Source organism: Gymnodraco acuticeps, unplaced genomic scaffold (assembly GCF_902827175.1).
Source record: "Gymnodraco acuticeps unplaced genomic scaffold, fGymAcu1.1, whole genome shotgun sequence".
Taxonomy (NCBI): domain Eukaryota; kingdom Metazoa; phylum Chordata; class Actinopteri; order Perciformes; family Bathydraconidae; genus Gymnodraco; species Gymnodraco acuticeps.
Genome location: NW_022992043.1, coordinates 1 through 26,412, shown reverse-complemented (window position 1 = coordinate 26,412; position 26,412 = coordinate 1). Strand labels below are relative to the sequence as shown.

The following is a 26,412-nucleotide window of genomic DNA, read 5'->3' as shown; positions in this document are numbered from 1 at the left end:
TGAAAGCTGCTATACAAATCAAGTTTATATTATATATTATAAATATCAGAGCATTAAAAACCTGTTAAATGATATTGTACTCACTCATCGTGCACCACGGTGGGTCCGTCCTTGGCGGCGTTCTCCTCTCTCACCAGCTTCAGGAGTTCGAAGGTGTTGCTGATGGGACTGTCAGGGTTCGGCCAGCAGGAGGCGCTGTAATGTTTCACCTCCAGAGCGAAGTCATCCTGTCCAGCAGAGGTGGCAAAAGTACACACATCCTTTACTCAAGTAGAAGTACAGATACTCGTGTTTGAAAATACTCTGGTAAAAGTAGAAGTACTGACTAAACTTCTTTACTCAAGTAGAAGTACAGAGGTATGGGCCCGTCAACGCTAAGCCAATAGGAGAAGACTATGGTTGATAAAATGAGAAGCCAGCTGTTAGCCAGTCTCTTTCCCAGCCAAGGAGGTCCATCCAGTGGAGAGAGCCGCCATTTTGCAATTTCATTGTATCATTGTTTAATTAAACGCTGTTAACTTGTAAATAAGCTTCCTGGACTCTTTTCAGCTAATCCTGCTCAGAACTGAAAACCCTACAGGAACTAACCTGAGTTGCTTCCAGGACGAACTCCCGCACCACCAGCATGTCTTCGTTGGTCAGACAGATGTTGTTCTCACTCCTCTGGGAGACCGTGAACATCTGGTAGCTGATCGGGGCTCCTTTACGGGGCCAGATGGCACTCTGCTCCACATCCGCCTCCGTCTAACAACAACAACAACAACAGACAGTCAGATTCAACTGTAATCCAACCACAAACACACTCCAGGTTAGAAAGAAACGCATAGTATGTCTGAAGAAAAGTCAGTATATCAAAAGCATTTATGGTATATTTTGTGAAAAAAAGTCATAGTAAATCATATTGTATTTATTTTTTGAGTATTTATAAACGTGTTATTAAAACTAAACGCATTTTATATTTTGCAGCTGATCCGAAGCTCAGGGAGGACGCGACCCTTAATCTCAGTCCGCCCTTAAATACTAAACTATCACTATTCAACCTAAACTTGTGTTTTTGACTAAATCTGCCACTATTTTCTAAATTTATTTTAATACGATACGATAAAACTTTAATGGTCAGATCAAGTCTGAAATGCTCCTTGCATCATCATTTAACATAACGGCAGGATCAGTGAGAGGAAAGCTGCTCAAAGAGCCTTCAGCGTGCGTCTGATCTGGACTCAGCTCTGTGTTCACTGAGAGGACTGACTGGAGCACAAAGGATGCTTCAGGCTGACTTTATTGAATCTCCATTAGATGATAGCAGTTCAGATTCTCTGCTCAGAGCATGCTTTGGGTCCCAGATGATGCTGTTGGAGCCTCTCAGGTTGTTATGGTCTGCTGAGTCAGAAAGTCTCCGACAGGGTGACCAACAATCTTTGAGCAGATTTTTACCAGGTGGAGCAGTTTTGATTTTAAAGCTGTTGACAAACACTTGTACCAGGTAGCGTTACAGTATTGTAGTAATACAATTGTATATTTGGTGAAAGTTAGAGGCATATTTGTTTAATCTGAACAAAACCAATCTAACTTTTCCCTCCTTCTCCAAGTCTTTATGCCAAGCTGTGCTACGCTACGCTACGCTACGCTAGGCACTCCCTGACTGTCCTAACTGAACATCTTGCTTTAAAACGATAATTCAATATAATACATTGGCATGAATAAAGTGCATAAGTGAAACAATAAGAGATGCATTTCCCAAAACGTACTGCTTAACTCTTCCTGTTTAGATTTAAAGACTTTGAATACAGCTGAAAAATCCTTCTTCCTCACCTGGCCCGCCCCCGGCAGGGACACGATGACCGGGGCGTTGTGATCCCAAATCATCCTCCAGAAGTCCTTTATGGTGTCAGGCAAGGGATTCTGGGTAATGATGAACTCGCTGCTCTGCCTGTAACCCTGCAGGACGAGAGTCACGCTTTATTTGTGTCACTTTTATGGAGTTTAATGAAGACATTTCATTTCTGTCTACTGTTCACTGTCAAATGTCTTCATAGTGGAAATAAAGTAAGGACCAGGTACTGTACCTCATTAAAAGGTTGGAGAGCTCGTACTTTACAAGTTGTTGTACTTCTACTATAAGAAGTGCTTTTTACTCTTCCGCATTTATCTGACAACCTTAGATACTGCAGGTTCAAATGATCAATACAAAAATAATGAAGAAGACACCTGGAAGTATAACAAGTCATTACATTAAGCTCTACTTTTACAAGCTGCAAACTTAAGATGATGAAAACATGCATTTATCACTTATTAGATTATATCATTCGGAAAATTGACCATTCTGCGCGATGAGTACTTTTATATGTGGTACTTTTAGGTCAATTATGTTGTTTTTGTTGTACTCCTACTTGAATCTGAGTACCTTTTCCATCTCTGCAGGTCTGACAAAGTACTGGTGCCAATATTGCAACCAATCAAATCCATAAGAAACACATTTTATAGCTACTGGTAAAGAATCAGTACAACAACTTCTTAGGAAACACTTTTGTTTCCGTCTTAAGAGACAGGAAGGCTGTTTCAAACGTATATGTGTCTAATATCTAGTCAGAATATGTCTCTACTCCTGATATATAAGACATAATAAGTTCAGAAGTAACTCTGCAGTGAGATATCGGGTCTTGTTTTTAGACAATGCATCATCTTGTTCAGTCAGAACATCGTATTTTGAGTTGTATCTCAGGTGAGACATATCTGTTTACATATTTATTAGAAAATCACCAACTGACATCAGAACACAGAACACTTTGGAGCATTTGTGGATTCTGATTCTGGTGGAATATAGTTCAAAATGAGTTCTCCAGATGATTACAAGATCTGATTTATTTAAATATCCGTTCTTATTTCAAGAGATCTAACCAAGCACATGTTCACTTGTTCTACTGGCAGATCTTTGAACTTATTTCAAGTGAAAACAGCTTGTTTTCATTATTGTTTAACTTGTTTTTGGAGCAGCGTTTGATTCAGAGTGGGTTTATTCTTACTGTGATGTACGAAGCATTAATGTAGTCCGATGTTTCTCCAGCCAACGTGGACAGGCGCACTCGTGACCTCTCAACTGGGAAGGACAAACGTTTCAGAGTCACATACACGAGTACAAGTGGTTTAAAGGCCAAAGACTCATGAGGGAAGTCAAGGAAAGTGGTTTAAAGGTCAGAGATGGGTTCGGGTTACAGGAAGAGAGGAACATGTGTTGTCTGGGGATTCAAAATGGATGAAAGAGAAGGAGGAAAGGAATATAAAAAGGTTAGAAAAGTGTCAAAATAACTATATTTTCACAGGAAGACTAGGGGTAGAGGAATGAGAGAATCTGGTGAGGGGTATTTCCAAACATCTGGAACAAACTCCCAGAAACCTGCCGGTCCGCTGCGACTCTGACTACTCTTAAATCCAGGCTGAAGACTTTTCTGTTTGTCGCTGCCTTTAATTGAACTATTCCCATCTCATTCATGTATTCATGTTCCTGTGATATTCATGTTTTATTAGCCTAAGTCATGTCTGCTGTTTAAATGCATGTTGGACTCACCAGGAACCACAGAGCAGCTCCTGTTCTTGCAGCGGTTGAAGTCCTGCAGCGCTGCAGAGAAGTCACACTGCTTCACTGCGGAGTGACACACCAGCTGAAAACACACACAAAATAACATTACTGAGTCTTTATGATGAAATGTTAAAGATCGATCTCCTATCATGCTATTTTAGACCTATATTATGGGTCTCAGATAAATATCAATATTTAAAAAACATGTCTATGAAGTGTTTTGCTCAAAATACCAAAAAGATCGTGCATTTTAGAAATCCCTCATATCCCTCTATTCCAGCCCTGTTAGAGAAACGCTGATTCTGGGTCAGTAGCTACGAGGCCCCGCCCACTTTTGAGCATGCAGGCACACTGTGAGCTCTGGCTAAATGCTGCCGTGATGAAACACCATATCATGTTCCAAACCACATCAAGGATTCTCTCTGAAACAGTATGGAGCTCAAAGGCTTTCTCTCTTGCCGGTTATACCACAAGGTGAGTTCCTTTTTACTTCCTGCTTCTTCACACACATGCTCTCCAGTACAGGTTAGCTCTGAGTGTTAGCGATGCTAATGTAAACACCGACCATATTACGTCCAAAACAGACGGGCATTGTTTCTGATAGCAACGTTTCTGATTGGGCCGTGGGTCCACATTTCAGATATTACGTCATATCGGACGCAAATCTGGATCAGCTCCGTAGTTCCCCGTTTTTAGAGATTTGGGTACGGAGGAAAAGAGAGAGGGTTTTATTTCCTGACGCTGCATGAGTTCCCCGACTCACCGGGGACACATGTTGATGTATAAAAGACATAAGAAACTGCATTTTGCATGATAGGAGACCTTTAAAATAAATACAGAACAAGATAAAACGTCAACAGTGGTCCTAATGAAATTATCTTGAAGTAAAGCTGACCTTGAACTGTTTGTCCAGACGTGTCCTCCCTGCAGGTCCCGGGGTCAGCAGCTCGTCCATGTACCTGTGCAGGTGAGACGCCAAAACCTCCGTCTCTCCGGAGAGGACGGCCTCCACCAGGGCGTCGTGGATGAAAACATACTGCTCCTTTAGAGAGGATGTACGGTGGTGCTGAGGTTAAATACACTGACACGTCTACGTCCTACGTTTCAGAGGGGTATGGTAAGGTTTTTTTTAACATTACATTCTTTTTGTCGCTTACCATCTGTTTGCCTCATACAGCACCTCACAGAGATGCTGTATGGGAAACCAATACAAGTTTGGAAAATTGCACAATATAAATCTAGTAGACCTCAACAATGGAATTATGATCAGTAGAAATGGCCATGACCTGGGACCTTTAAGTGTGATAAGTGGAAACCAGGAGCATTGTATATTTATTTGGAAATGGTAATCTAAATTGCATAGTTACAATATAATTGTAACTTAAATTAATTAATTGTGTGTGTGTGTGTGTGTGTGTGTGTGTGTGTGTGTGTGTGTGTGTGTGTGTGTGTGTGGAAATAACCTCTGACCTCTGTCTGCACCAGGTAGTTCCTCTGTGTGCGGATGTGTTTGAGGAAGCCGGTGATGTTGACGCTGCGTTCGTCTTTTATCTGCTTCAGCAGGCTGTCCAGAACCACGTACGTTCCTGTCCGACCGACACCAGCACTGCACAGAACCAGAGAGAAGAACCAGAGAACAGAACAAGTTGAGTCCAGGATTTACAGACGTGAGGAGAAGAATGTCTAATTCACGCCGATCGTCAGAGATGGCAAAAGTACACACATTACATTGCATTTAGCTGACGCTTTTATCCAAAGCGACTTACAATAACTACATTCGACCAGGAAGATACAACCTTGAAGAAAACAGAATCATATAAGTACATCAGGTTTCATAGAGCCAAACATTTCAAGTGCTACTCAACTGGCTTTAGATAAGCCAGTCCTTTATTAGTATATAAGTGCTTTGTTAGTAATTATATCGCTCGAAGTGGAGTCGAAAGAGATGAGTTTTCAGTCTGCGCCGGAAGTCACACATCCTTTACTCAAGTAGAAGTACAGATACTCGTGTTTAAAAAGACTCTGGTGAACGTAGAAGTACTGACTAAACTTCTTTACTCAAGTGAAAGTAAAGAGGCTTTGAAATGTACTTCAGTAAAAAGTACCCATAGCTATCAGCTGCTTTAAAGACTACCTGACCTCCCTTTATATTAATAGAACAATAATGTCATTGTTAGCGAATGAATGTTTCCATGCTGAACAACGGCAACATGACAACGTTTCCATTGGTCCCTCTTCTTTAGAGAAGACCAGGAAATGATGGATACACGGATCGTGTTCAAATCAATAGGCACGCAATGACTCTAAAGAATAATGATCACGCACCAAACACACATTCAGACTAAAGGAACCAGCTGTTTGGAAAATGAGAGAAGTAGAAAGTACAGGTATTTGAGTTCAACATGTAAGAAGTAGAAAGTACAGGTATTTGAGTTCAACATGTGAGAAGTAGAAAGTACAGGTATTTGAGTTCAACATGTGAGAAGTAGAAAGTACAGGTATTTGAGTTCAACATGTGAGAAGTAGAAAGTACAAGTATTTGAGTTCAACATGTAAGAAGTAGAAAGTACAGGTATTTGTGTTCAACATGTGAGAAGTAGAAAGTACAGGTATTTGAGTTCAACATGTAAGAAGTAGAAAGTACAGGTATTTGGGTTCAACATGTAAGAAGTAGAAAGTACAGGTATTTGGGTTCAACATGTAAGAAGTAGAAATTACAGGTATTTGTGTTCAACATGTAAGAAGTAGAAAGTACAGGTATTTGAGTTCAACATGTAAGAAGTAGAAAGTACAGGTATTTGAGTTCAACATGTAAGAAGTAGAAAGTACAGGTATTTGAGTTCAACATGTAAGAAGTAGAAAGTACAGGTATTGTGTTCAACATGTAAGAAGTAGAAAGTACAGGTATTTGTGTTCACATGTAAGAAGTAGAAAGTACAGGTATTTGGTTCAACATGTAGAAGTAGAAAGTACAGGTATTTGTGTTCAACATGTAAGAAGTAGAAAGTACAGGTATTTGGGTTCAACATGTAAGAAGTAGAAAGTACAGGTATTTGTGTTCAACATGTAGAAGTAGAAAGTACAGGTATTTGGTTCAACATGTAAGAAGTAGAAAGTACAGGTATTTGGGTTCAACATGTAAGAAGTAGAAAGTACAGGTATTTGGTTCCATGGCAGAAGTAGAAAGTACAGGTATTTGAGTTCAACATGTAAGAAGTAGAAAGTACAGGTATTTGAGGTTCAACATGTAGAAGTAGAAAGTACAGGTATTGTGTTCAACATGTAAAGTAGAAAGTACAGGTATTTGAGTTCACATGTAAGAAGTAGAAAGTACAGGTATTTGGTTCAACATGTAAGAAGTAGAAAGTACAGGTATTTGTTCAACATGTAAGAAGTAGAAAGTACAGGTATTTGTGTTCAACATGTAGAAGTAGAAAGTACAGGTATTTGAGTTCAACATGTAAGAAGTAGAAAGTACGGTATTTTGTGTTCAACTGTAAGAAGTAGAAAGTACAGGTATTTGTGTTCAACATGTAGAAGTAGAAAGTACAGGTATTTGTGGTTCAACATGTAAGAAGTAGAAAGTACAGGTATTTGGTTCAACATGTAAGAAGTAGAAAGTACAGGTATTTGAGTTCAACATGTAAGAAGTAGAAAGTACAGGTATTGTGTTAACATGTAAGAAGTAGAAAGTACAGGTATTTGGTTCAACATGTAAGAAGTAGAAAGTACAGGTATTTGATTCACATGTAAGAAGTAGAAAGTACAGGTATTTGGTTCAACATGTAAGAAGTAGAAAGTACAGGTATTTGAGTTCAACATGTAGAAGTAGAAAGTACAGGGTATTTGGGTTCAAACATGTAAGAAGTAGAAGTACAGGTATTTGGGTTCAACATGTAGAAGTAGAAAGTAACAGGTATTTGGGTTCAACATGTAAGAAGTAGAAAGTACAGGTATTTGTGTTCAACATGTAAGAAGTAGAAAGTACGGTATTTGAGTTCAACATGTAAGAAGTAGAAAGTACAGGTATTTGAGTTCAACATGTAAGAGTAGAAAGTACAGGTATTGGTTCAACCATGTAAGAAGTAGAAAGTACAGGTATTTGAGTTCAACATGTAAGAAGTAGAAAGTACAGGTAATTTGGGTTCAACATGTAAGAAGTAGAAAGTAAGGTATTTGGGTTCAACATGTAAGAAGTAGAAAGTACGTATTTGTGTTCAAACATGTAAGAAGTAGAAAGTACAGGTATTTGGTGTTCAACTGTAAGAAGTAGAAAGTACAGGTGATTTGAGTTCACAGTGAAGAAGTAGAAAGTACAAGTATTTGAGTTCAACATGTAGAAGTAGAAAGTACAGGTATTTGGGTTCAACATGTGAGAAGTAGAAAGTACAGGTATTTGTGTTCAACATGTAAGAAGTAGAAAGTACATGTATTGGGTTCAACATGTAAGAAGTAGAAAGTACAGGTATTTGTGTTCAACATGTAAGAAGTAGAAAGTACAGGTATTTGAGTTCAACATGTAAGAAGTAGAAAGTACAGGTATTTGAGTTCAACATGTAAGAAGTAGAAAGTACAGGTATTTGTGTTCAACATGTAAGAAGTAGAAAGTACAGGTATTTGAGTTCAACATGTAAGAAGTAGAAAGTACTGGTATTTGAGTTCAACATGTAAGAAGTAGAAGTACAGGTATTTGGGTTCAACATGTAAGAAGTAGAAAGTACAGGTATTTGGGTTCAACATGTAAGAAGTAGAAAGTACAGGTATTTGTGTTCACACATGTAAGAAGTAGAAAGTACAGGTATTTGAGTTCAACATGTAAGAAGTAGAAAGTACAGGTATTTGAGTTCAACATGTAAGAAGTAGAAAGTACAGGTATTTGAGTTCAACATGTAAGAAGTAGAAAGTACAGGTATTTGGTTCAACATGTAAGAAGTAGAAGTACAGGTATTTGGTTCAACATGTAAGAAGTAGAAAGTACAGGTATTTGATTCAACATGTAAGAAGTAGAAAGTACAGGTATTTGGGTTCACATGTGAAGTAGAAAGTACAGGTATTTGAGTTCAACATGTAAGAAGTAGAAAGTACAGGTATTTGTTCAACATGTAAGAAGTAGAAAGTACAGGTATTTGTGTTCAACATGTAAGAAGTAGAAAGTACAGGTATTTGAGTTCAACATGTAAGAAGTAAAAGTACAGTATTTGAGTTCAACATGTAGAAGTAGAAAGTACAGGTATTTGAGTTCAACATGTAAGAAGTAGAAAGTACAGGTATTTGAGGTTCAACATGTAAGAGTAGAAAGTACAGGTATTTGGTTCAACATGTGAAATAGAAAGTACAGGTATTTGGTTCAACATGTAAGAAGTAGAAAGTACAGGTATTTGTTCAACATGTAAGAAGTAGAAGTACAGGTATTTGGTTCAACATGTAAGAAGTAGAAAGTACAGGTATTTGAGTTCAACATGTAAGAAGTAGAAAGTACAGGTATTTGTTCAACATGTAAGAAGTAGAAAGTACAGGTATTTGTTCAACATGTAAGAAGTAGAAAGTACAGGTATTTGGGTTCACATGTAAGAAGTAGAAAGTACAGGTATTTGGTTCACATGTAAGAAGGAAAGTACAGGTATTGGTTAACATGTAAGAAGTAGAAAGTACAGGTATTTGAGTTCAACATGTAAGAAGTAGAAAGTACAGGTATTTGTGTTCAACATGTAAGAAGTAGAAAGTACAGGTATTTGAGTTCAACATGTAAGAAGTAGAAAGTACAGGTAGTTGGGTTAAAAATGTAAGAAGTAGAAAGTACAGGTATTTGAGTTCAACATGTAAGAATGTAGAAGTACAGGTAATTTGTGTTCAACATGTAAGAAGTAGAAAGTACAGGTATTTGAGTTCAACATGTAAGAAGTAGAAAGTACAGGTTATTTGTGTTCAAACATGTAAGAAGATTAGAAAGTACAGGTATTTGGGTTCAACATGTAAGAAGTAGAAAGTACATGTATTTGGTGTTCAACATGGAGAAGTAGAAAAGTCACAGGTATTTGGGTTCAACATGTAAGAAGTAGAAATTACAAGGTATTTGGGTTCAACATGTAAGAAGTCAATGGTAAAAAGTCGTCGAAAAACAAGTAGTGGAGTAAAGTACTGATACCAGATAGATGTACTTAAGTACAGTAACTAAGCTTTGTACTCTCCTGCTCTGCAGATCGTCACCCTGGATTATCTCTGAAACAGTTTGGAGCTCAAAGGCTTTCTCTCTTGCCGGTTATACCATAAGGTGAGTTCCTTTTTACTTCCCGCTTCTTCACACACATGCTCTCCAGTACAGGTTAGCTCTGAGTGTTAGCGATGCTAATATAAACACCGACCATATTACGTCCAAAACAGACGGGCATTGTTTCTGATAGCAACGTTTCTGATTGGCCCGTGGGTCCACATTTCAGATATTACGTCATATCGGACGCAAATCTGGATCAGCTCGGTTGTTCCCCGTTTTTAGAGATTTGGGTACGGAGGAAAAGAGAGAGGGTTTTATTTTCTGACCCTGCGTGAGTTCCCCGACACACCGGGGACACATGTTGATGTAGAGAAGACATCAGTGTGCATCTAGACCGGGTGACGACAATACCTATTGACGCAGCAACCACTGTAAGTTATATTCTTGTTTAATTAGACTTCTCTGTTTCATTTATTCTACTCTGTATAATCGTTCTGTAGTTATTAGCTAAAACTGCGCTTTTGAGAGATTTTAAATCTCAGATCTGCTCAAGTGAACCTGTTACACAGGTCTCAGTAGGGGCACTCAAGCCTGCATTACAATATAGGCAGGGCCAGTCTGCTGTCGCCAATCAGCTGTAGAGAGTTAACTAATTAGAGGGGCGTGGCCCCACAGCTGTGAGAACTCAGCAATCAGGCGTCCATTATAGGTAGCTCTTTCCTGGAGCGTCAGACAGCCGAAGACTGACAAAGACATTGGAGTCCTGCGGGAGTAAGACTGACAAAGACATTGGAGTCCTGCTGGAGTCACGAGGGAGGCAAAGAGGAGGCAAATCCTACTCTGATTCAGCTAATTACCGCTGGTGTCTTATTTCTCTTTTCTTTAGTTTTCTAGCCCCTCATGCTATAATCATGTGTATTTTCTCCATTCCTGTTCATGTGTCTTCTCGCAATTATCACTGGCCCCGTGTATCTCCTAATAACCGGCCTGCTCTCATCTATCCCACGTGCTCCACTGAGATCCAACATCTAGTTTCAGGTGGCCTGTGGAACTGCCAGTCAGCTGTTCCTAAGGCTGACTTCATCTCTGGCTACGCCTCCCTGCAGTCTCTGGATTTCCTTGCTCTCACTGAGACCTGGATTACTCCATCCAACACATCCACCCCAGCAGCTCTCTCCACTGCATATTCCTTCTCCCATACACCCAGACCCACTGGCAGAGGAGGTGGCACTGGTCTCCTGCTCTCTCCCAAATGGAGCTTTTCCCTCTTCAAGCTACCTAACTTCACTCCTTCCACCTTTGAATTCCATGCCGTCACAGTAACCCATCCTATACAATTAACCATTGTTGTTCTCTACCGGCCACCAGGCGCCTTGGGGGACTTCTTGGAGGAATTAGATAATCTCCTCTCACACATCCCTGAAACTGGCCCTCCCGCTGTACTTCTCGGAGACTTCAACGTCCAGACGGGGAAGATAGACGAACTAACATCTCTGTTAACCGTCTTTGCTTTCTCACTGTCTCCGTCCCCACCGACTCATAAAGCTGGCAATGTCCTTGATCTCATATTCTCAAGGAACTGCGCTACTTCTAACCTCTCTGTAAACCCGCTCCACACATCCGATCACTTCTTCATTTCATTCTCTCTACCCCTTTCCAAACATAACAAACTAATCTCTTCTCATCCTGCACTTGTCCGCCGTAACCTTCGTTCCCTCTCCCCCTCTACCTTTGCCTCATCGGTGCTCTCAGCCCTCCCTTCCTCGGACTCGTTCCAACTCCTGCCTCCAAACTCTGCTGCAGAAACTCTCCTCTCTACTCTCTCATCCACTCTGGACTCTCTCTGTCCTCTCACATCTCGGCAGGCTCGTCAGTCCCCTCCTGCTCCCTGGCTAAATGATGCACTGCGTGCTAATAGAACCGTCCTTAGGGCAGCAGAGCGGAAACGGTGGAAATCCAAACACCGTGACGACCTCCTAACCTATCAAGCTCTCCTCTCCTCTTTCTCTGCTTCGATCTCTCAGGCAAAAAGCACTTTCTTTCAAGATAAGATCCAATCTTCCTATTCCAATCCCAAAAAACTATTTTCCATCTTCTCCACCCTCTTAGACCCTCCCAAAGCCCCTCCCCCCTCCTCACTTCTGTCAAGCGACTTTGTTACCCACTTTGAAAAAAAGGTTGAGGATATTCGCTCTTCTTTTTCTGACTCACCTTTACTCACCGCTGGGTCACCAGACCCTCCTTCCACCAACACACTTACCTCCTTTTCCCCTCTCTCTCCAAGTGAGGTTCTTACCCTCATTACCTCTGCCCGCCCTACCACCTGTCCTCTGGACCCTATCCCTTCAAACCTCCTTCAGACTATCGCTCCTGATATTCTACCGTTTCTCACCCATTTCATCAACACTTCTCTAACTTCTGGTCACTTTCCAAACAGTCTCAAGGAGGCAAGAGTAAACCCTCTCCTAAAGAAACCCACTCTCAACCCGTCTGATGTTATAAACTACAGGCCTGTCTCTCTCCTCCCGTTCCTGTCTAAAACACTTGAACGCGCTGTCTTTAGACAACTCTCCTGCTAACTCCATCAGAACAACCTTCTGGATCCGCACCAGTCTGGTTTCAAGGCAGGTCACTCCACAGAAACTGCTCTCATTGCTGTCACGGAGGAACTGCACACTGCCAAAACAGCATCCCTCTCCTCTGTCATCATCCTGTTGGACCTGTCTGCTGCATTCGACACGGTGAATCATCAGATCCTCCTTCGCACTCTCCAAAAACTTGGAGTTTCAGACTCTGCACTTTCCCTCCTCACCTCATACCTCAAAGACCGTACCCTAACTTGGAGAGGGTCTGAGTCCGACCCTTGTCAATTATCTACAGGGGTCCCTCAGGGCTCTGTTCTTGGTCCCCTCCTCTTTTCCCTGTACACAAACTCGCTCGGATCAGTCATTAGCCCGCATGGTTTTTCTTACCACTGCTACGCTGACGACACCCAATTAATTCTGTCCTTTCCCCGCTCAGAGACCCAGGTCGTCGCACGCATCTCTGCTTGTCTAGCTGACATCTCTCAGTGGATGTCTGCTCACCACCTCAAGCTCAACCTTGACAAGACTGAGCTGCTCTTCCTCCCGGGAAAAGATTGTCCAACTTTTGACCTGACAATCAACATCGGCACCTCTGTTGTTTCCCCGACTCAGACTGCAAGGAATCTGGGTGTGACCCTAGATAACAACCTGTCCTTCACTGCAAACATCGCTGCTGCAGATACACGCTTTACAACATCAGGAAGATGCGTCCCCAGCTGACACAGAAAGCGACGCAGGTTCTGGTCCAGGCTCACGTCATCTCACGCCTAGACTACTGCAACTCCCTCCTGGCTGGTCTACCTGCATGTGCCATCCGACCTCTGCAGCTCATCCAGAATGCAGCGGCTCGTCTGGTCTTCAACCTTCCTACATTTTCCCACACCACTCCGCTCCTCCGCTCCCTTCACTGGCTTCCGGTAACTGCTAGAATCCACTTCAAGACACTGGTACTTGCTTACCATGCTGCGAATGGATCTGGCCCTTCCTACATCCAGGACATGGTTAAACCGTACACCCCAGCGCGTGCACTACGCTCTGCATCAGCCAAACGACTCGTTGCGCCCTCGCTGCGAGGGGGACCCAAGTTCCCATCAGCAAAAACACGTGGGTTTGCTATCCTGGCTCCAAGATGGTGGAATGAGCTCCCCATTGACATCAGGACAGCAGATAGCTTACACACCTTCCAGACTGAAAACTCATCTCTTTCGACTCCACCTCGAGCGTTAGAACTATTAACAAAGCACTTATATACTAATAAAGGACTGGCTTACCTAAAGCCAGTTGAGTAGCACTTGAAATGTTTGGCTCTATGAAACCTGATGTACTTATATGATTCTGTTTTCTTCAAGGTTGTGTCTTCCTGGTCGAATGTACTTATTGTAAGTCGCTTTGGATAAAAGCGTCAGCTAAATGCAATGTAATGTAACATCAGAAAGTGCATTTTGCATGATAGGAGACCCTTAAATCCAGGATTTACAGACGTGAGGATCACAAATGATGTTTAATTTACGCCCATCGTACCTGCAGTGCACCACCAGTGGCCCCATGTCCTCCGTCCGGGCTCTGGAGGACTTTCTGACGAAGCTGAGCAGCGGCAGAGCGAAGTCCGGGACGCCCATATCGGGCCACTGGGTGTAATGGTACTGAGTCACCGTGCGCTCATTTATCCGGCCCTTCTGGGAGCCCTGCAGGTGGGTAGAAATGTTATTAAATTCAAATGTATTTATATAGCCCAATATCACAAATCACATTGGTCTCAGAGGGCTTCACAAATGATGTGATAGTGAATGATAGTGTAAAAACAACAAACCTATCTGAGAATATAGTAAAATGACAAGATAAATATGAAAATACTAATGAATGGGTACATAACACAATGACACAAATACAGTTAGAACACAATAATAAAGAAAATAAAACTCAGTGTCTTCAGTTGTGGAAAACATTCCTGCAATAACTCTCTATAACAAATCTCCTCTCTGAAGAGAAGTCTCTGCTTCATAGTTTCTCTTGGACTTAAAATCTCACTGTACATTTGACATGTATATATTCAGTTTAATATTTAATATTCCATCCTTCACATACTTATCTATATAATAATAATAATAATAAACCTAACCAGCCGTACTCAACCTAGCTTACGGTGGCTAATGTTAGCTTCAGGTAAATACGGCTGCTTAAGGTTCAAGGTTGAAGGTTAGTTTCTTTGTATAGCACATTTTAAGACACACAGGCAATTCAAAGTGCTTCACATAGGCATTTAACACATAATAATTAAAACCAAAACAAACACAAAAAAAAAAGAAGACCGTTCATAAAAGCGATAAAATACTGGCTGCAGCCAAAAGTGCAATAATAAGGCACGGTGCTTACCATCCATTGACTTGATTACTCTTCTTTACCTGTGCTACCTGATGATGAACTGAAATGGGCTGAGACTTTAATTAAGTGGATTTAAAACGTGGACTTGGTGGTTTGTCTGACCTTTTTGGCCTGTGTGTTCCTGAGGGTGAAGGTCCTCTGGGTGTAGTAGGCGAGCGCCCGGCTGCTCTTCATCGTCACCACGAAGCCTCCGTACTCCTCCTGCACCTCCACCGGCCAATACTGATCACACTTCCTCTGAGGAGACACCAACAACGCGATCAATAACCCAAATGTAACCGGTGTCTGCGTTGTTACAGCAGGAAAGAGCCAAAGGCAGCTTAATGTTACCTAGAAGCATGCATACAAAAGTATTCAAGTTAAAAAAAAGTCATAATAAAAAACGTAGCCTACGAGGAATTTGACTTGATGTCGTGGTGCATACATAAAAGTAAAACACAGATAGAGAACTAGAAAAATATAAAAAAATAATTTAAAATATAGCAGTATTTACATAGAAATGGAATGGAATCAAATATGGAATCAAAATTGGCAGTAATAAAAAAATGAACAGATATTGTTGTACATTGTAATAATATAATAATAATAATTCCTTACATTTATTATAGCGCTTTTCCAGATGCTCAAAGCGCTTTACAAATACACATTACACGTATCATACATGCAATGGTCATGTACTGTGGACAATACCCACAGGAGCAAGTTCAGGTGAAGTGTCTTGCCCAAGGACACTATCTATCTATCACACATTGTGTGCAGAGTCTATGATTCTGATGTGAAAGGAATATGACCCCTTTAAAGGTCACCTATTGTGCAAAGTACTCTTCTTCATGTCTCTTCTACATCAACATGTGTCCCCTCTTCTTCATGTCTCTTCTACATCAACATGTGTCCCCTCTTCTTCATGTCTCTCCTACATCAACATGTGTCCCCTCTTCTTCATGTCTCTTCTACATCAACATGTGTCCCCTCTTCTTCATGTCTCTTCTTCATCAACATGTGTCCCCTCTTCTTCATGTCTCTTCTACATCAACATGTGTCCCCTCTTCTTCATGTCTCTTCTACATCAACATGTGTCCCCTCTTCTTCATGTCTCTTCTACATCAACATGTGTCCCCTCTTCTTCATGTCTCTTCTACATCAACATGTGTCCCCTCTTCTTCATGTCTCTTCTACATCAACATGTGTCCCCCTCTTCTTCATGTCTCTTCTACATCAACATGTGTCCCCTCTTCTTCATGTCTCTTCTACATCAACATGTGTCCCCTCTTCTTCATGTCTCTTCTTACATCAACATGTGTCCCCTCTTCTTCATGTCTCTTCTACATCAACATGTGTCCCCTCTTCTTCATGTCTCTTCTACATCAACATGTGTCCCCTCTTCTTTCATGTCTCTTCTACATCAACATGTGTCCCCTCTTCTTCATGTCTCTTCTACATCAACATGTGTCCCCTCTTCTTCATGTCTCTTCTACATCAACATGTGTCCCCTCTTCTTCATGTCTCTTCTACATCAACATGTGTCCCCTCTTCTTCATGTCTCTTCTACATCAACATGTGTCCCCTCTTCTTCATGTCTCTTCTACATCAACATGTGTCCCCTCTTCTTCATGTCTCTTCTACATCAACATGTGTCCCTCTTCTTCATGTCTCTTCTACATCAACATGTGTCCCCTCTCTTCTTCATGTCTCTTCTACATCAACATGTGTCCCCTCTTCTTCATGTCTCTTCTACATCAACATGTGTCCCCTCTTCTTCATGTCTCTTCTACATCAACATGTGTCCCCTCTGTGGAAAGAGACTCTGAAAGTTTCAGGAACAAAGATTCTCTCTCTTTTTGATCCATTTCTATAAAAACCTGTCTGAAAATGAGCTGATCAGATCTTGGCCACTTTATGATGTCATAACGATGTTTTGTCTTTTGTAACCATTAGCCAATCAGCAACCAAGGTAACCCCCCCCCCCCCTATCACCTGAATCTCCTCCTAGAGCACTATTGAGTTCTTTGTAACCAAATCTCTCTCAGAGGGGCGTGGGGAGGGGCTCCTTATTTTCATCTAAAGTAACAGAATCAGCACTTTGGAAACAGGGCTGAAACAGAGGGGATTATGGGTAATGCTGCAATGATCTGTTTGGTGTTTCAGCCAATCAGAGACAGGCTCTGTATATATCTGAGACCTGTGAGATATTGATCAGAAACAGTATAATAGAGGACCTTTAACTCACTCTCCCTTTCTCCACCAGGTTGGTGATCATCACGATGACGCAGACGTTTTGCTCCCAGATCATCCTCCAGAAGTCCTCGGTGCTCGACCTCAGAGGACCCTGAGCGGCGATGTACGCCCGTGGCTTCTTAAAACCCTGATATAAACGAAGGTTCCAGACACAAATAATCATTTATGAAGTGCTTTGTTCTGAAATATGGGAATTCATCTTTGAAAAAGTCCTGATCAAACTCTGCACAAAGCACCAAGAAACCGCCTCGAGACTGATCTATGTCCAATGTTTACTACTGTGAAATATATATATACTTTTTCACGATTGTTATAACTGGCTGATACATGTTTTACACTGCTTAGTACTGCTAAAACATTATGCATTACATACTTTCTACTTTTGTTATACTACTAACTACTTATTCATAGTAAGAATAGACCATATTTGTTAGGTGTTATTATGGGAGAATGACTATTCTTGTGGTACTACTGCCTTATTAGGCCCATATAGATAGATAGATGGATAGATGGATGGATAGATAGATATATGGATAGATGGATAGATGGATAGATGGATAGATAGATAGATAGATAGATAGATAGATGGATGATGGATAGATGGCTAGATAGATGGATAGACAGACAGACAGACAGACAGATAGACAGACAGATAGATAGTAAGGTCACTATATTTCGAAAATAAGAGAATGTAAAACTTGTTTTAAAAGCCTTAAAAGTCAGTGGATTTTTTACGTTAAATAGAGTGAACCCGTCCAACCTGCAGACATTTCTCCTCTTGGTTTTAAATCTAAATCAAACACACACAGTTCTTTAAATCCTTGAGCTTTAACATTTGTTTAAATGGAAAAAGGAAATATATTCAACAAAACTGTTGAAGGATTCAAGGATGTAAATATAACTTCAGTTTGAGTGAAAGAGAAACTCCACAAGGCCCCTTTCAGGCAAAGAAAGAGCCTGGCAGAGGCCAACTTTCAACAACTGGCTTTAATAGTTTCACAGCCTTCACTTCAGCGAGAGAGATCCTCCTCCAGCTTTAAACAACTCTCTCACATGTACACCGTGTTATTCCTTTCACTCTCAAAACCCTGCTTTAAATGGGTTTCTAATGGTGCTGTTTAGAGCACAAAGGAGATCCTTGCAGGTCCCCGCCAACAACAGCTCGTGTCGTGAAGAGGTTGAGAATTACGCAGACGGTTGTGTTTTTATTCAAACAACGGGGAAAAGTGTCCGTGTGAATGAAGTGGGAATACAACGGCAGGTTCAGGGCGACAGTGAACGCTAGATAGATAGATAGAGAGATAGATAGATAGATACTGTAGATAGAGAAATAGATGGATAGATAGAGAAATAGATAGAGAAATAGATGGATGGATAGATGGATGGATAGAGAGATAGATAGATATATAGATGTATAGATAGTGTGTTGTTGATACAGCCTCAATCTACCACATTTTGTTCCTGTACATTTTTTATTCAACATGTATATTTTCTACTTTCTTGTTTATTTCTGAAAGGGGCGGGGTTAGCAACATTTGACCAATCACAAACATGGAGAAGCGTACTGACAGCGCAGCGTCATACTTCCTGAATGAAAAGTCAACTATAATAAGTTTAAGTTTATAATAAGTTTTTCTGTATTTCCTTTCTCCTGTAATATGACTTGATCGCTTTAAACTCCGCACACTGAGCTCTGATTGGTCAGCAGGCAGTGCTTTCACTAAGTTGATCTCTTAGCCTGCAACCTAACCTGCTCCAGAGCAGGTTAGCCGTTCAGCATAAGTTACCATGGAGATCTAGCCGCTAAAAAGTGAACCAGCGTCGTAGGACCGGAAACCCCGAGTTTTCCCTGAAGTTAGCCGGCTTCGTAGTACAGGCCTCTGAGGTCACTTAAACACCCTGTGCCCCATTGCGCCATCCAGTGCTCACAAACAACAACAAAAACATGAAAATGGGCACAACAGGATAAATAAATAAAGAGCCTTACGTCCACAAAGTTAGCGTTGATGTAATCTGTCGTCTTCCCGTCTTTGTCCGTCTGCGAAGTGAGGCGCACGCGGCTGTGGTCGTCTACAAAATTATAAATAAAATGATTCAAAAATAATATAGAAACGTGCATTAATTTAAACTAATAAACATAACAACATCGTCAACAAGAAGAACAACAAACATTCTTCTTCTGTTCAACACAATGCAATCATACAGGACATTATGCTCAATTACACAGAAACTGCACCCTTTAATAAGTTCAGTACTCGAGTAAAAGTAAAAGTACTCAGATCTTGTACTTGAGTAAAAGTAGAAGTACCAGAGTGTAAGAATACTCTCTTACAGTAAAAGTCCTGCATTCAAAATGTTACTCAAGTAAAAGTAGAAAAGTATTAGCATCAACATATAGTTAAAGTGGACCTATCATGCTATATTGGAAACATATATTGTAGGGCCATACCTATACAAAACATGTCTGTGAAGTTTTTTTTTCAAAATACCAAACAGATCCCCCATTGTAGCCACGCCTCATGCTGCTCATACCCCTCCTTTGCAGCCCTGTTAGAGAAACGCAGATTCTGGGTCCTTAGCTTGAAAAGAAAAGAGGAGGCGGAGCTAATGCCTGATCAGAATTCTACCGGAGATAAAGTTAAATTCTGCTGTGATAAAACGCCATCCTGTTCTAAACCACATCAAGGATTATTTCTGAAACAGTATGGAGCTCAAATGCTTTTTCTCTCTCAGGTTTATCACAAGGTGTGTTCTTTTTTTATTTCCTGCTTTTTAAACACATGTGCTCTACAGTACAGGTTAGCTCTGAGTGTTAGCGAGGCTAGCTAATGTAAACAAAGACGTCCAAAACACGTCAGGCATTGTTTCTGATAGCAACTTTCTGTGGGTCCGCCGACGTCACCACGGATGGAAATCTGTATCCGCTCGTTGTAGCCCCGTTTTTAAAAGATTTGGGTACGGAGGAAAAGAGAGAGGGTTTTATTTTCTGACGCTGCGTGAGTTCCCCCACGCACCGGGGACACATGGTGATGTAGAAAAGACATCACAAAGTGCATTTTGCATGATAGGTCCCCTTTAAAGTAGCGACAGTAAAAGTAGTCGTTGAGCAGATTGGTCCATTTCAGAATAATATATATGATATGTTTTATAATGATTGATCATGAAAGTGTTCTCAAAGCTGGTAAAGGTGCAGCTAGTTTGAATGGCTTTGTATACTGCAGGGTAGCTTGAGAATTACTAATATTTCATACTTTTTTTACATGCAAAGGATCAACAGAGGATGAAAACACATCCGTCATATATTTTTGCTTGTTGTAGTAAGTAATACATTATATTATATAAAAGTGTGTGTGGAGGGAACTCACAGGCCAGGATGTTGCTGTATCTGTTTTTATTTTTGTTGTCGGGATGGTTGGAGCTGTCAGTCGTCATCCCCATCTCCACCGTGCATGTCAGAACCTCCTACACACACACACACACACACACACACACACACACACACACACACACACACACACACACACACACACACACACACACACACACACACACACACACACACACACACACACACACACACACACACACACACACACACACACACACACACACACACACACACACACACACACACACACACACACACACACAAACAAAGGTTTTACAAGGCAAAGAGATGGTATTCTGTGGAACTTACAGCCCCAAAATAATTGTTTTCGATAAACCAACGCTATAAATGTCCCAAAAATACTACGTTAAGGTAAAAGTCTCAATGTCGATAAATCTCTGAATACTGAAAACACACAGAAAAAAATCTTTATTTATCATAATATCTAGATTTTCAGTAAAAGAACTGAAAAGAAAAAATCAGGATTTCAACTTTAATTAAAACATTTGGAGATTTTGAGACAAAAACCAAAACTTCTTCCACATCTCAGTCGTCGAAACAAATAATGCACTTTTGGTCAGACATACGGAAGAGGACGAGGGCCACATGTGATTTTCTTCTTTTTTTTTATCTGACCAAAAGTGGATTTTTTTATTGAGTTCTGAGAAAACAATTCAGAATTCCGAGAAAAAAGTTCTGACTTTTCTGAAAAAAACAAAACTCTTTTGGTCAGATCCCGCCCAAAAATATACATGTTGCACTTATCCTCTCCAAAGTAAAGTTAATGGCATGGATCATTTCTAATGTGAGAGAACGTGTTTTGGTCACCAGTATCCATTTCTTATGATCCCTACAGTCATTTGTTTCCACTTGTGTCACTCAGAAACCGTGCATTAGTACCTCCAGATTCCCACATTAACACTTTGCACAACGAGACGGAAACAGAGCGGTGAGAGCGAGTCTTACCTCGTAACTCTCCTTCAGAACCTAAAGACGAGGAGGCCAGACGACAACACAAACCAAAGAGGTGCAGAAATACAAATTACAAGACGACAGAGAAAACCACAAACTCATCTCACAGCACAGAACATGCTGCTAAACACAGAGAGCATCAGCGCGGATAAATACAACATACATCCAGGGGCTAAAGCACTGTGTATTTCAGTTCTTACTGCATTTTTTTTTACTTCTACTGACAATTATTATATATACATCGTTTGGCCTGAAACACAAAACTCCCAAACACATGAAGCAGGACTGCAGCATTTATTCTCCAATTTTCAACATCATTTGTTTTAACTGAGAGGCAAATGTGACCCTTTTCTTTGTTTTTGGGGTTCACATTTCTAAGTCTGAGCTAATTTCGCCAAAAAACTGGTGAAAATCAATCAATACAAATATTAAAACAGTGCTCTGCCAGGTGATTTTTGTTGTTGATATACTTGTTTATACATTAGACGAGCATTACAACTTGAAAAAAGACACTCACATGTTCACCTGGGTGAAAACAAATCTTGACCAAAAAAACTAACAAAGCAAAACCAAAATAAATACCTGGCAAAGCCTTTTTTCTCACCCGTCATAATTAATTTTTTTAACTGTTCTTAAGTCATGAATACAGGATGACTATTTAGATCAGATTTAGAAAATGTGTCACTAGAATTGATTTGTCTAACTTGCCTCTCATAGCTTCCGTACAGAAAACACTGTTATTATTGGTGATAAATCGTCAGTGTATATAGTCATATTTAAATGAAAATGAAAATTAGATTTTGATGTTTCCATGTATATATTAAAGGTTTTAAGAGATGGTATTCTGTGGAACTGCAATCATTAAATTGCTTACAGCCCCAAAATAATTGTTTTCGATAAACCAACGCTATAAATGTCCCCAAAATATTACGTTAAGGTAAAAGGGAAAAGGATAAGAGCAAGACATTCTGTTGAGAAATAAGTCTCAATGTCGAGAAATCTGAATTAAAAGAAAATCTCTGAATACTGACTTTTTTCTCAGAAACACACAAAAACAAATATTTTTTATCATAATATCTAGATTTTCAGTAAAATAACTGAAAAGAAAAAGTCAGGATTCCAACTTTAATCAAAACATTTGGAGATTTTGAGACAAAAACCAAAACTTCTTCCACTCTAATCTCGGTTGTCGAAACAAATTATGCACTTTTGGTCAGATCTACGGAAAAGGACGACGGCCAACTGCGATTTTCTTTTTTCTTATATGACCAAAAGTGGATTTTTTATTGAATTAAATAGAATCATCAAGAAACAATAATCAGGTAATGTTGCAGTCCTTCGTCAAAGTGTACCACTAACACATCATCATGCATCATGCAGACAATCACACACAACTCCCATTGAACACACACTAACACACACCAACATCAGGTGTGAGACAGTGGGGACACTGACACTTTATTGTTTCAGTTTCAGCTAGAGAATAAAAAGCAATCGTACCTCGAACTCTCTCTGGAAGCCGAGCGAGTCGTGAAGTTGGGACACGTGTTTCACAAAGTCTTTCACCGGGAAAGATGTCTGCTCGTCTGGAAGAAAAACAAAAAACACTGAACCATGAGAGGGAGAAAACGAGGGAACTAATTCCTGTTGTGGGGAACAAATACTTGCTGAAGGGAACACATACTTGCTGTAGGGAACAAATACTTGCTGAAGGGAACAAACACTTGCTGTAGGGAACAAATACTTGCTGTAGGGAACAAATACTTGCTGTGGGGAATAAATACTTGTTGTGGGGAACACATACTTGTTGTGGGGAACACATACTTGCTGTAGGGAACAAACACTTGCTGTAGGGACCAAATACTTGCTGTGGGGAACAAATACTTGCTGTGGGGAACACATACTTGCTGTAGGGAACAAATACTTGCTGTAGGGAACAAATACTTGCTGTAGGGACCAAATACTTGCTGTGGGGAACAAATATTTGCTGTTGGGAACAAATGCTTGCTGTAGGGAACAAACACTTGCTGTTGGGAACACATACTTGCTATGGGGAACAAATACTTGTTGTGGGGAACACATATTTGTTGTGGGGAACACATACTTGCTGTAGGGAACAAACACTTGTTGTGGGGAACACATACTTGTTGTGGGGAACAAATACTTGCTGTGGGGATCAAATACTTGCTGTAGGGAACAACGTGTTGTTGTGGGGAACAAATACTTGCTGTAGCGAACAAATACTTGCTGTAGGGAACAAACACTTGCTGTAGGGAACAAATACTTGCTGTAGGGATCACATACTTGCTGTGGGGAACACATATTTGCTGTAGGGAACAAACACTTGCTGTAGGGATCACACACTTGCTGTAGGGAACAAATACTTGCTGAAGGGAACTAATACTTGCTGTGGGGAACTAATACTTGCTGTGGGGAACACATACTTGCTGTAGGGAACACATACTTGCTGTAGGGAACAAACACTTGCTGTAGGGAACAAACACTTGCTGTGGGGAACACATACTTGCTGTAGGGAACAAACACTTGCTGTGGGGAACAAATACTTGCTGTGGGGAACTAATACTTGCTGTAGGGATCACACACTTGCTGTAGGGAACAAATACTTGCTGTAGGGATCACATACTTGCTGTAGGGAACACATACTTGCTGTGGGGAACACATACTTGTTGTGGGGAACAAATACTTACTATAGGGAACAAATACTTGCTGTGGGGAACAAATACTTGCTGTAGGGAGCAAACACTTGCTGTAGGGAACAAACACTTGCTGTAGGGAACACATACTTGCTGTAGGGAACATATACTTGCTGTTGGGAACAAATACTTGCTGTGGGGAACAAATACTTGCTGTGGGGAACTAATACTTGTTGTGGGGAACACATACTTGCTGTAGGGAACAAATACTTGCTGTGGGGAACAAATACTTGCTGTTGGGAACAAATACTTGCTGTAGGGAACAAATACTTGCTGTAGGGAACAAACACTTGCTGTAGGGAACACATACTTGCTGTAGGGAACAGATACTTGCTGTTGGGAACAAATACTTGCTGTAGGGAACAAACACTTGCTGTAGGGAACACATACTTAATGTAGGGAACAGATACTTGCTGTAGGGAACAGATACTTGCTGTAGGGAACACACACTTGCTAAAGGGAACACATACTTGCTGTAGGGAACACACACTTGCTGTGGGGAACACATACTTGCTGTAGGGAACAGATACTTGCTGTAGGGAACACACACTTGCTAAAGGGAACACATACTTGCTGTAGGGAACAAACACTTGCTGTGGGGAACAAATACTTGTTGTGGGGAACAAATACTTGCTGTAGACAACACACACTTGCTGTAGGGAACAATTACTTGCTGTAGGGAACAACTACTTGTTGTGGGGAACAAATACTTGTGGGAGACACATACTTGCTGTAGGGAACAAACACTTTCTGTAGGGAACACATACTTGCTGTAGGGAACAGATACTTGCTGTAGGGAACACACACTTGCTAAAGGGAACACATACTTGCTGTAGGGAACAAACACTTGCTGTGGGGAACACATACTTGCTGTAGGGAACACACACTTGCTAAAGGGAACAAATACTTGCTGTCGGGAACAAACACTTGCTGTGGGGAACAAATACTTGTTGTGAGGAACAAATACTTGCTGTAGGGAACACACACTTGCTGTAGGGAACAAATACTTGCTGTAGGGAACAATTACTTGCTGTAGGGAACAATTACTTGCTGTAGGGAACAACCACTTGTTGTGGGGAACAAATACTTGTGGGAGACACATACTTGTTGTAGGGAACACATACTTGCTGTAGGGAACACATACTTGCTGTAGGGAACACATACTTGTTGTGGGGAACACATACTTGTTGTGGAGAACACATACTTTCTGTAGGGAACAAATACTTGCTGTGGGGAACACATACTTGTTGTGGGGAACACATACTTGTTGTGGAGAACACATACTTTCTGTAGGGAACAAATACTTGTTGTGGGGAACAAACACTTTCTGTAGGGAACAAATACTTGTGGGGGACACATACTTGCTGTAGGGAACACATACTTGTTGTGGGGAACACATACTTGCTGTGGGGAACAAATACTTGCTGTGGGGAACACATACTTGCTGTGGGGAACACATACTTGCTGTGGGGAACACATACTTGCTGTGGGGAACACATACTTTCTAAAAACAGAAATAATCCAACTTGATCTGACAAGTCAACAAATGTGTGTGTGTGTGTGCCTGAGTGTGTGTGTGTCCGAGTGTGTGTGTGTGAGTGTGTGTGAGTGTGCATGTGTGTGTGCCTGAGTGTGTGTCTGAGTGTGTGTGTCTGAGTGTGTGTGTGAGTGTGTGTGTGTCTGAGTGTGTGTGTCTGAGTGTGTGTCTGAGTGTGTGTGTGTGTGTGTGTCTGAGTGTGTGTGTGTGTGTGTGTGTGTGTGTCGGAGTGTGTGTGTGTGTGTGTGTGTGTCTGAGTGTGTGTGTGAGTGTGCATGTGTGTGTGCCTGAGTGTGTGTCTGAGTGTGTGTGTCTGAGTGTGTGTCTGAGTGTGTGTGTGTGTGTGTGAGTGTGCATGTTACCAGATGCTAATACAGCTGTAGTGATGACTCTGGGTGATGAGCTGTCTTCAATGTAGAAGTGAGCCGTCTGAAAACAGGTCCTGCACACACACAAAAACAAACACACACACACACATCAACAACAGAGTGTGTTTTATTTTGAAAATCATTTTTGGTCTGTTCTGTGATTAAACAAAGCAGTCACATGTTTTATAAACATAAAGAAGTCTGGAAAGAGAAATAAACAAATAATTGTAAATAATCAAATATGTCAGGATCAACACAATGTAGGACAGGTTTAGTGTTATACATAAATACATCGAAACACTATCAGCATAGTGTAAATAAAAAACAACAACAATGACATTTCAGAATCCATGTGAGTAAATCAGATGCAGGAAACATGGCTGAGTCCTCACCTGAAAACTGAATAAAGAAATGTTTAATAACGTATCTCTATTTATCAGTAT

At 40.8% G+C, this 26,412-nt stretch overlaps 1 protein-coding gene across 2 annotated transcripts in view; it reads right to left on the bottom strand.

Moving 5' to 3' along the window:
* The window catches only part of LOC117536874 (receptor-type tyrosine-protein phosphatase zeta-like), a gene marked incomplete at its 5' end in the record, with an annotated part of 35,734 nt that extends 9,691 nt beyond the window's left edge, over window positions 1–26,043 (bottom strand). The window contains 15 exon segments of one of the 2 annotated variants that reach the window (XM_034201960.1): window positions 85–227; window positions 589–744; window positions 1,813–1,938; window positions 3,024–3,097; window positions 3,566–3,659; window positions 4,473–4,619; window positions 5,048–5,183; window positions 13,895–14,058; window positions 14,858–14,992; window positions 16,983–17,117; window positions 18,978–19,060; window positions 20,356–20,452; window positions 21,345–21,365; window positions 22,851–22,936; window positions 25,964–26,043. In XM_034201960.1, the coding sequence (XP_034057851.1) occupies window positions 85–227; window positions 589–744; window positions 1,813–1,938; window positions 3,024–3,097; window positions 3,566–3,659; window positions 4,473–4,619; window positions 5,048–5,183; window positions 13,895–14,058; window positions 14,858–14,992; window positions 16,983–17,117; window positions 18,978–19,060; window positions 20,356–20,452; window positions 21,345–21,365; window positions 22,851–22,936; window positions 25,964–26,043 (1,677 nt within the window). 2 annotated transcript variants of the gene reach the window in all.
* Window positions 26,044–26,412: the final 369 nt, after the last annotated feature.